Source organism: Notothenia rossii, assembly GCF_949606895.1.
Source record: "Notothenia rossii genome assembly, chromosome: 3".
NCBI classification, from domain to species: Eukaryota; Metazoa; Chordata; class Actinopteri; order Perciformes; family Nototheniidae; genus Notothenia; species Notothenia rossii.
Window position 1 is genome coordinate 54,779,257 of NC_136901.1, and position 10,483 is coordinate 54,789,739.

Sequence of the window (10,483 nt, forward strand, 5' to 3'; positions counted from 1 at the left end):
TGTACAGTTTTCCGCGGCATCTGCTGCTGCGAAAATGTGGGGCAGGGCTGAAAAGTGGGGGGGCCAATGGCCCCCTGGCCCCCCTGCTTCCGGCGCCCTTGGTGGGGACTCAGACTCGGACTCAATTCGAGAAGTCGGTGTGGACGAGTTCTCAGCCTCCATGCATGTAGTCTCCGTCTCCCTGTTAGCATCTGCATCCCCGGCGCAGGTGCTGGAGTGGCTAACAGCCTCGTTAACAGCTTGAATCCCACCTTCACTACCTGGTCCTTCTCCCTCTGCTGCTGGGGCAACATTGGAGCCATCACCTTCACCTGCCTTTTTTTTGATAAAAAAAGATTCTAAAGTTCTTTGCTTTCTTTTCATTTTAGTTAATTAGCTTAGCCGAAAAATAAAAAAAACCGCGATAACATGACCCGCTCTGACCTCCGGCGGCTTCTCGTCAGGAGATACCACATTTCAAGATAGGGAGGGGGGATACGTTACGATAAGTATTGGGAAAGATAATATCTAGACTAGAGAAATCGATTGTGTTGTTCTGATTTTCATTTGTATTTAATTTATATGTATTAAATAATAGAATAATCAATACAAATTGACACAGAGTAATTCCATACATTTATTTTTTTAAAACGAACATTTACATTTTCCCCTGGAGCCAAGGTGTGGCAGCTGCCATACCTTGCCATACCCAATTGACGCCTCTGCCTGCCTGCAAGAGGGGTTGTGGTTGAAGCCAGAAATGGGTGAAGCTTCGCGAGCGATGAGGGCCCGTTCCGCGTGAAGCCGGAAGCGCCGCATTAGAGCGGCCCTGATTCCAGTGATGCTCTCTCGAGAGACTGAAGGCGTGCGTCAATTGTTTGCCTGAAGTAGCCCCTTTCAATTAAGCCGGAGGAACTTCCGTGGAGCCCGATGTCCTTGTCTTTTCCTTCCGCGTCCGGGTTTGCGGGGTGGCCGGCTAGAACCGCTAGCCAACTGGGGAACGCCGCCTGTAGCTTAATCCGCAAGACTGCGGAGCTGATGAACCTGGAGCTTGGACGAAGCCCTGCTGCTGCTTGCGCGTTGACACCTGGAAGACAGCTGATGGGAAAGGGGAGAGCATATATAGAGGGATTAACAGGTGCGATGATTAGGCTTGTGAATGGAGGGAAGTGATAAATTAGCTTGAGGAGTGGCGCTCCCTATCATTTAGTGAAGGGCGCGAGTATTGCCATGACGTGCAATACGAAGGGATAGGTCTTCCTGCCTGAACTTGCGCTGAGCTTCATTAGATGTTTTTGGACAAAGATTGTTGGAAAGTTACAAGTTACGGCATGTGTATACTGTACTGTGTGTGTGCAGGGGTTACAATAAAAGCTAGTTAGAGCAGTACTGTACATTCAGACATTACCCAATGGATTTAAAAGCATTTTATTAATGATATTAGAGCTTACATTTTTTTAAAGATTATATTCTTTCATGTTTTCATACCGCAGTGCCCTTCAGAAGGTTTCAGAATCAAAAAGGAACCATTGAAGATTGTGGGACAGATCTGGGTAAGTGTTGACATTTTTCAACTTAACCTGTTTTGTTGGACAGTTTAGGTGACGGGGAAAATTTGACTTCATGACTATTGTTTCCATGTATTGGAAGCAAGCATTTAGATTAAAGGTAATTTGCTTATTAACCAATGATGCCCTTAATTCAGTAATATTGAGCCTTGAATAAATTGGCATTTGTGTGCGCTTTACAGGAGTCTTGCCCACCACTCCTTCTTCTACTAGTATTATTATTGTGATCTAGATTTGCATTCAACTACGTATGACTATTCCACGAGTAGCTATGTGGGGCAGAAGCATGTCTAAATACATTGTAATGCACAGCCATGTGTTTACCTTTAATTTGAGCATTTTTTTCTCTCCAAATCTCCAACAGAAACTGAATTTGTGGTGCTTGATCTCTGTCCTGTGGATGGTACTGATTTGGTCGTGGAAGCTACTGATTTGGTCGTGGAGGCTACTGATTTGGTCGTGGAGGCTACTGATATGATCGTGGAGGCTACTGATTTGGTCGTGGAGGCTACTGATATGATCGTGGAGGCTACTGATTTGGTCGAAGAGTCGGATTACAGATCCAATGCAGAGGGACAGGGAGAGCAAGGTACTTAGTGATATTAAAAGATGTATGGTCAAATTCTATTTGCTCTTGTGGCTCTGATATGTAGAATCTCAAAGCCATGATGTGGAAGTGGTGAATGGGGGAGAGCCAGCATCAACTTCTGTGGAGGAAGCTGCACAAGGTTTGTAGCGATTCATGTAAATTCAGGGCACTAATATTTGGAATGCATTTTCTTCCACATTTGCTTCAGTATTTAAGCAGTTTTCAAAATCCACTATAATAGCAATATTTCTTAAGTTCTGATGACTATCTGTATGCTCCTTTTATGACTGACACAGCATTTATATTGTTGACACTTCAACTGTACTCTAATTGTGCTCTACAAATCTGGGCCCCATATGGTGCAGGTGTCACAGAAGACAAGGAAAGCCTCTCTTTGGGAGGCACAAGGCCAGATCATGGCACAGGGAGCAAGAGGTCAAAGGTGCAGGGTGGAAAAAAATGTAGGTTTTTTAAATAATTGTTCTGATTTCTCACATATGTTTGGGTAATGTTGCCGTCTTATATGACACTGGCAAATGATTTCCAACTTGATGAAAATTCGATTGTCGCAGAACATTAAAGGCAGTGCAATAGGGGTAGTGGTGGTCTAATGGATAGTGGGGTGAAGATTGGAAGGTGTGAGTTCAAATCCCGCCTGGAACACCACCACTAGTGTGCCCTTGAGTAAGGCACTTAGCCCTTAGTCACTCCAGGGAGAATGTCCCTGTAATTGGTCATTGTAAGTCGCTTTGGATAAAAGCGACAGCTAAATGAAATGTAATGTAATGTAATGAAATGACACCACTATTCAAGTCTTGCCAGTATTAGTCAGTTGACAGTGTGCATTAGGATGTGGCTTTATCTCCTACATGCCTGTCTGTCTGCCTAGGTATATTAAATAGTACGTTGTTAAAATCCACTGAGATATTTTGCTTTTAATTTCTAACTCTAGATTTATATTTAATCAATGATACAGCACACACTTTTGACACTTACCCTACAAAACGTTGCTCTCTCAGGTGTAGCTGTCTCAAAAAACCCTGAAACCCTGACTCTGGGAGACTTCAACAAAGATGGGAGCATGAGCTCAAAGAGACGAGGCAAAAGAAAACCTCAAAATACAGGTATGTTTTGAGAATCAATTTAATTTTAACCTGAATTAAAAATATATTTGTTAAACATTTTATAATTTAACTATGCATTTATTAAACCAACACGGGTTGAGAAAGGTGGTTTAATATTTGTATATTTTTAAAAAAAAAACATGCACATAAATGATCTATCTCCATGTTCTTTGAAAGACATTGTGTCTTCTCAAAAGTGTAGTCTGACTGTGAGAACTCTTTATAATGCAGAGTAAAATAGAATGTGAATTATTACAAAACCTTTTTGTAATAATTATGTGGAGTTGGATATTTACCATGTGTGTTACACATATAATTGTGAAAGTGGAAAAATTGTACTGCAAACCAGAATCAGAAATATTTTATTGGGTTACATTACAGTTGCTCCCCTTTACAATAAATACATACATATATAAACATAGAAAAGTTAAAAGAAACATAGGAAATAAGAATTAAGTATATGAGAATGTGGGCATTGTACTACAATATATAGCAACACATTTAAAGGGATTTAAATGGCCAGATGCAAAAATAAACCCATTCATAGCTAAGGTGTGTTACACTGATACTACAATTCCCTGTATAAAATGACATTAAAACAAAGGATGTCTTAAACAAGTCATGTGTTTAGCCATTTCACTTACAATAATGACAAACTATCACCATTTTGTATTTACATAGGTAAAGAATGTGAAGAATGCTCCGACAGATCCACTACAGGGTCGTTTCTTTTTTCTAAAGTCATACGACGGACAGAAGTAAATTTCAGCAAACAGCTCTTTATGTTCTACTGATATCATCTATAATCTCACATAATCTTGAATTTAATGTTAGATTTTACAAAAGCTCTTTGGGAAGTGCTAGGAATCAGTTGGTCTGAATACATTCACTTTTAATCCTTCTGGAAACTCATCACCTGGTGAAACCTCAGTTGGTCACTTTTGAACCCCTGGAATAATATGTTATTATAATAATATCTGGATCTTGTGTTCCTATAGCCCTTTACTGATGCTCCACACAACTGATGTCATAACATGTTTATTTTAAATATGCATGTGTTAATTTTGGAGTGCATTCTTATAGAACTGACAAGTATAATAGAGTTAGAAAATACAGGAAATTAACAAAAGGAACTAATTGCAACTTGATGTCAATATTTCAACATTGGCTTTGCTTGGAACAAAAAATATAGTTTATCTTATTTGAATAGTACTATGATGTACACAACAATGTCCAATTGTCCACCGGGCTTGTGGCCTAGGCAAAAGCAATTGCATTCACTATGCTTAAAAACGAATGAATGTATTTAAGTCTTGATAAAAATGAAATTGCCTATATGACAGGTAAGTCAACATGTACACTGTTACAATTCCGGTTCAGGTACCAAAAGGTTGCCGTTTTCCTCCAAACAAATGACATATGCTGAAAAAACCTATGATGTTAATATGCTTCTGTTTCAGCAGATTGTTCATTTTTACACATTGTGAATGAATGGTGCTGTTGTCAATATATCGCTTTTTAAAATAAACATACATACATTTGATATAAATGTGTGGTAACTTGTGGTAGTTTTAAAACAACATATCTTGCACTAGGTCAACAATCACCCATACAATGTATTGTATTACAGGTACTTCTTCAGTGGCGTCCGTGCAGACCATGGTAAATATCCAATAATGTTCTACCTACGTTTGTGGTGAGAGAAAAACATTGTTAAACAATCAGCATTTCTAACCCAAAATGAATGGTGTTGGACTGGTTACCATTATAGATTTGGCTTCCTTGTATAGGCTTGTCACTAGGGATGTCCCGATCACCTTTTTTTGCTCCCGATCCGATTCCGATCATTTGATTTTGACAATCTGCCGATACCGATTTTTCCCGATCCGATCTTTATGCAATGCATTAAGAGAAAAAAAAGGAAAAAAGCATTCAAGTTGTCCCTTAAGGTTATTTTTTTTATTGAAATGACCCATTCTATCCAACATGGATAGCTTCACAGCAGCATTGGATCAAACAACATAAAGCTTATCAGTGGTTCACAACAAAATAACCATGTAAACAAATTGAGTGCAGATAGTGCAGTAACAAAACAAAAATAACTTTATTGGAAAGAGGTAGCTTGAGTTGCTTCATAAGTTCACATTCAATCACAAATAATAAAATACAAATTTGGCTTAGTGCATAATTCTAGCCTTAAGACTAACTAGTCTAGTATTAATGCAATGAACAACAGCAGCTTAACATAACATGTTAACATAACATGAATAAACAAAGTATTATATTTCCATCTTACTGGAGTAACACAATTCAAATATTTTTGTACTCGTCGTGTTCTTGGTGGTGTTTGTTTCTCAGGTGGCGTATTATATTGGTCGTGTTGAACGTAGCTCTGTTCTTTCCACCACGCGGAACCTCCGCCTTGCAAACATTGCATCTGGCTGTTACACTGCCTTCGCTTTCAATTTTAAAATACTTCCAAACTCCTGACATATTCTCTGTACCGACTCCGGAGTCACCAGCTGAATATAGCCTCTCGTTAGCTTACTGCTACTATTAGACACTGCGCCATGCCCACTCTGTTGCCAGATTTGAGAGAAATAAGCAACCAGGTCTTGGTTGTTTATTTCTCTCAAATCTGGCAACAGAGTGCCCAAAAGAAGCAACACATACATGATGTTGTGTAATTATAAACCAAAACTAAGGCCTCAGGATGACTTTAAGAAGTGAACATGGTCATTTTTGTTTTGTAACATTAAATAAAATAATTAAAAAAATATATTAAAACAAAAATCCCCGATCCCCAATCTTTTTCTCCCGATTCCGATCTTTTGAAAATCACGTGATCGGATCGGGACATCTCTACTTGTCACCTCAACAATGTATAGATGAAGCAGATGTCCAATTTTACAATGGAGCACAGTTTACTTAAGAATACAAAAAAAATGCTTCATCCAAAAAAGCTTTCCAGCGCGCTTCCCTTCACTGGCAGGAGCACTCTGTATTTCCACTGTTGTAATGCATTTGTTAAAACTCTTAACGATGTAGATTTATTCTTTGCACCAGTAAAATGTGGTATGACAGCAATACAAATAGATGTATTTATAGTTATTCCTTCTGAGATATTTGGATGATGCTGTGCTCTTTTTAAAAAGACAGATTTTCCAAGCCCATTTATTGTGGATGGGCTTGATGTTATTGGGCTGTTAACGCAAAGTAAGAAAATAACATTAGTGTTTTTTTGTATTTGTGTCTTATCCCTTAAACCAGTGGAACACGATGGAAGAATACATGGGAGCCCATCTCAAGCCTTGAAACAGCAACTGAGGTAAATGAATATCTTGAAGAACAAGTCCTCTAGCTATAGGGAAAGTCAGTATTCTGTGTTTAGGGAGCCAGCGGATTCGGAGACAGATGATCAAATATATTAAAGAGTCAAAAGTGTCTCTAAAGTTTGTGATGTCAACGTTTTCAGATCTAATATCTGAACATATAGGTAACATTTTTGGTCAACAAAAATCTGAATGTTTTACCCTGTCTAAATACTATTGAACTACTACTTTTGCAAATAGGCCTACCTATCAACATTTAGTATGTGGTAAAGAAGGATGAAAAAGAAGGCAAAACAACAAAAATTCCTCTCGTCACAGAACATGATGAAAGCCAGACTATTCAGATGCATAACTTTCTATCGATAAAGTATACCATACCTAATTAAGCTGTTCTTGAAAAAAGTACTTAAAATACCTTTGCAATGTTGACATAATATACATAATATCACCTACAGTACCCAGTGATTATATCTCCAAGTATCTCAAACCAAGGCAGACGTACAAGTCAATTGGGTTACATTAATCATTCCTCTAACTTCTTGAATAGTGATGAAATGCTGACAAATGTTTTTGAATATTGAACACCATATAGAATGCTTAAGTGTCTGTTTTTGTTGTTCCACAGATACATCCATGATGAGCCCTTTTGAGCACCACTCCTCGTCCAAGACCTTTTCGGTTCTGCTCGGTTATTCTGTATTGATGTTTTATATTTTCCATTTGAATAAATGACTGAATAAAAGCACACTGTTTGATTATGTATTTGTTTTTATCTTCTGTCAGAATAAGTATTGCTATTGTTTTACATAGTATATCCTTTAACAGCCAGAATTATTTCTAGAAAATGGTGAATGTTTGTTTAAGAGAAGGCTGTTCCTGTAATGAGAGTTCACATTTATGCTACATTGAAGGGTGGAATTGACTAAACATCTTCAGAAACATAATTTGCTTCAGATATGACTCATAGCAATATGTTAACCATTATGAAAAGCCAACTACATTAATAACCCAGTTAACAACTCATAAAGCTGGCAATGTCCTTGATCTCATATTCTCAAGGAACTGCTCTACTTCTAACCTCTCTGTAAACCCGCTCCACACATCCGATCACTTCTTCATTTCATTCTCTCTACCCCTTTCTAAACATAACAACCTCATCTCTTCTAACTCTGCTCCTGTCCGCCGTAACCTCCGTTCCCTCTCCCCCTCTACCTTTGCCTCATCGGTGCTCTCAGCCCTCCCTTCCTCTGACTCGTTCCAACTCCTGCCTCCAAACACTGCTGCAAAAACTCTCCTCTCGACTCTCTCATCCTCTCTGGACTTTCTCTGTCCTCTCACATCGCGGCCGGCTCGTCAGTCCCCTCCTGCTCCCTGGCTAAATGATGCACTGCGTGCTAATAGAACCATCCTTCGGGCAGCAGAGCGGAAATGGTGGAAATCCAAACACCATGACGACCTCTTAACCTATCAGGCTCTCCTCTCCTCTTTCTCTGCTTCCATCTCTCAGGCAAAAAGCACTTTCTTTCAAGATAAGATCCAATCTTCCTATTCCAATCCCAAAAAACTATTTTCTATCTTCTCCACCCTCTTGGACCCCCCCAAAGCACCTCCCCCCTCCTCCCTTCTGTCAAGCGACTTTGTTAACCATTTTGAAAAAAAGGTTGATGATATTCGCTCTTCTTTTTCTGACTCACCTTTACTCACCGCTGGGTCACCAGACCCTCCCTTCACCCACACACTGACCTCCTTCACCTCTGGGTCACCAGACCCTCCCTTCACCCACACACTGACCTCCTTCTCCCCTCTCTCTCCAAGTGAGGTTCTTACCCTCGTTACCTCTGCCCGTCCTACCACCTGTTCTCTGGACCCTATCCCCTCAAACCTCCTTCAGACTATCGCTCCTGATATTCTACCATTTCTCACCCATTTCATCAACACTTCTCTAACTTCTGGTCACTTTCCAAACAGTCTCAAGGAGGCAAGAGTAAACCCTCTCCTAAAGAAACCCACTCTCAACCCGTCTGATGTTATTAACTACAGACCCGTCTCTCTCCTCCCGTTCCTGTCTAAAACACTTGAACGCGCTGTCTTTAAACAACTCTCCTCTTATCTCCATCAGAACAACCTTCTGGATCCGCACCAGTCTGGTTTCAAGGCAGGTCACTCAACAGAAACTGCTCTCCTTGCTGTCTCCGACAAACTGCACACTGCTAAAGCAGCCTCCCTCTCCTCTGTCATCATCCTTCTGGACCTGTCTGCTGCATTCGACACGGTTAACCATCGGATCCTCCTTCGCACAGTCCAAGAACTTGGAGTTTCAGGCACTGCACTTTCCCTCCTCACCTCATACCTCAACGACCGCACCTACAGGGTTACTTGGAGAGGGTCCGAGTCCGACCCTTGTCAATTAACTACAGGGGTCCCTCAGGGCTCGGTTCTTGGTCCCCTCCTCTTCTCCCTGTACACAAACTCGCTCGGGTCTGTCATTAGCCCGCATGGTTTTTCATACCACTGCTACGCTGACGACACCCAACTAATTCTGTCCTTTCCCCGCTCAGAGACCCAGGTCGTCGCACGCATCTCTGCTTGCCTAGCAGACATCTCTCGGTGGATGTCTGCTCATCACCTCAAGCTCAACCTTGACAAGACTGAACTGCTCTTCCTTCCGGGAAAAGATTGTCCCACTCTTGACCTAACAATCAACATCGGCACCTCTGTTGTTTCCCCGACTCAGACTGCAAGGAATCTGGGTGTGGTCCTAGATAACAAACTGTCCTTCACTGCAAACATCGCTGCTACAACCCGCTGCTGCAGATACACGCTTTACAACATCAGGAGGATACGTCCCCAGCTGACCCAGACATCAGCGCAGATTCTGGTCCAGGCTCTCGTCATCTCACGCCTAGACTACTGCAACTCCCTCCTGGCTGGTCTACCTGCATGTGCCATCCGACCTCTGCAGCTCATCCAGAATGCAGCGGCTCGTCTGGTCTTCAACCTTCCCAAATTCTCCCACACCACACCGCTCCTCCGCTCCCTTCACTGGCTTCCAGTAACTGCTAGAATCCACTTCAAGACACTGGTACTTGCGTACCATGCTGCGAATGGATCTGGCCCTTCCTACATCCAGGACATGGTTAAACCGTACACCCCAGCACGTGCACTCCGCTCTGCATCAGCCAAACAGCTCGCTGCACCCGCACTGCGAGGGGGACCCAAGTTCCCGTCAGCAAAAACACGTGGGTTTGCTATCCTGGCTCCAAAATGGTGGAATGAGCTCCCCATTGAAATCAGGACAGCAGATAGCTTACACATCTTCCGACGCAAACTGAAAACTCATCTCTTTAGACTCCACTTCGAGCGATAGAATTACTAACAAAGCACTTATATACTAATAAAGGGCTGGCTTTCTAAATGCCAGTTGAGTAGCACTTGAAATGTTTGGCTCTATGAAACCTGATGTACTTATATGATTCTGTTTTCTTAAAGGTTGTATCTTCCTGGTCGAATGCACTTATTGTAAGTCGCTTTGGATAAAAGCGTCAGCTAAATGCAATGTAATGTAATGTAATGTAATGTAACAAACACTAGGTAAAGTATTTTCCTTCAGTAATGAAGATGTAATTCCAATGTAGACACACCTGGGGTCGCTGTTCTGTCTGTTAGGCTGAGCCATGCATTGTCTGGACCGTAAAAGGGACGAAGAAGAAGAAGGGAAGTGACATACTTCCGGTTGAAAATGAAAATATTCCCAGTGCAAAATCAAATCGCTAAATAAAAAGATAAAACACTGGCATGTAAGTTACGTTAGAATACATTTAATGGTTTTGAATAAGCCACAGTGCCTTAATGTAGCAGCGAAAGAGGCTGTTTGGATGATAACAATTTAAA

General features: G+C 41.1%; 1 protein-coding gene across 1 annotated transcript; it reads left to right on the top strand.

Moving 5' to 3' along the window:
- The first annotated feature begins 908 nt into the window (after positions 1 to 908).
- LOC307034135 (uncharacterized protein) lies at positions 909 to 7,352 on the top strand. Its single transcript, XM_079672888.1, has 8 exons — positions 909 to 1,117; positions 1,473 to 1,532; positions 1,912 to 2,136; positions 2,502 to 2,597; positions 3,156 to 3,260; positions 4,891 to 4,922; positions 6,531 to 6,588; positions 7,218 to 7,352. The coding sequence occupies exons 1-7, from the start codon at positions 910 to 912 to the stop codon at positions 6,573 to 6,575; spliced, it is 771 nt and encodes a 256-aa protein (XP_079529014.1). The 5' UTR covers position 909; the 3' UTR covers positions 6,576 to 6,588; positions 7,218 to 7,352.
- Positions 7,353 to 10,483: the final 3,131 nt, after the last annotated feature.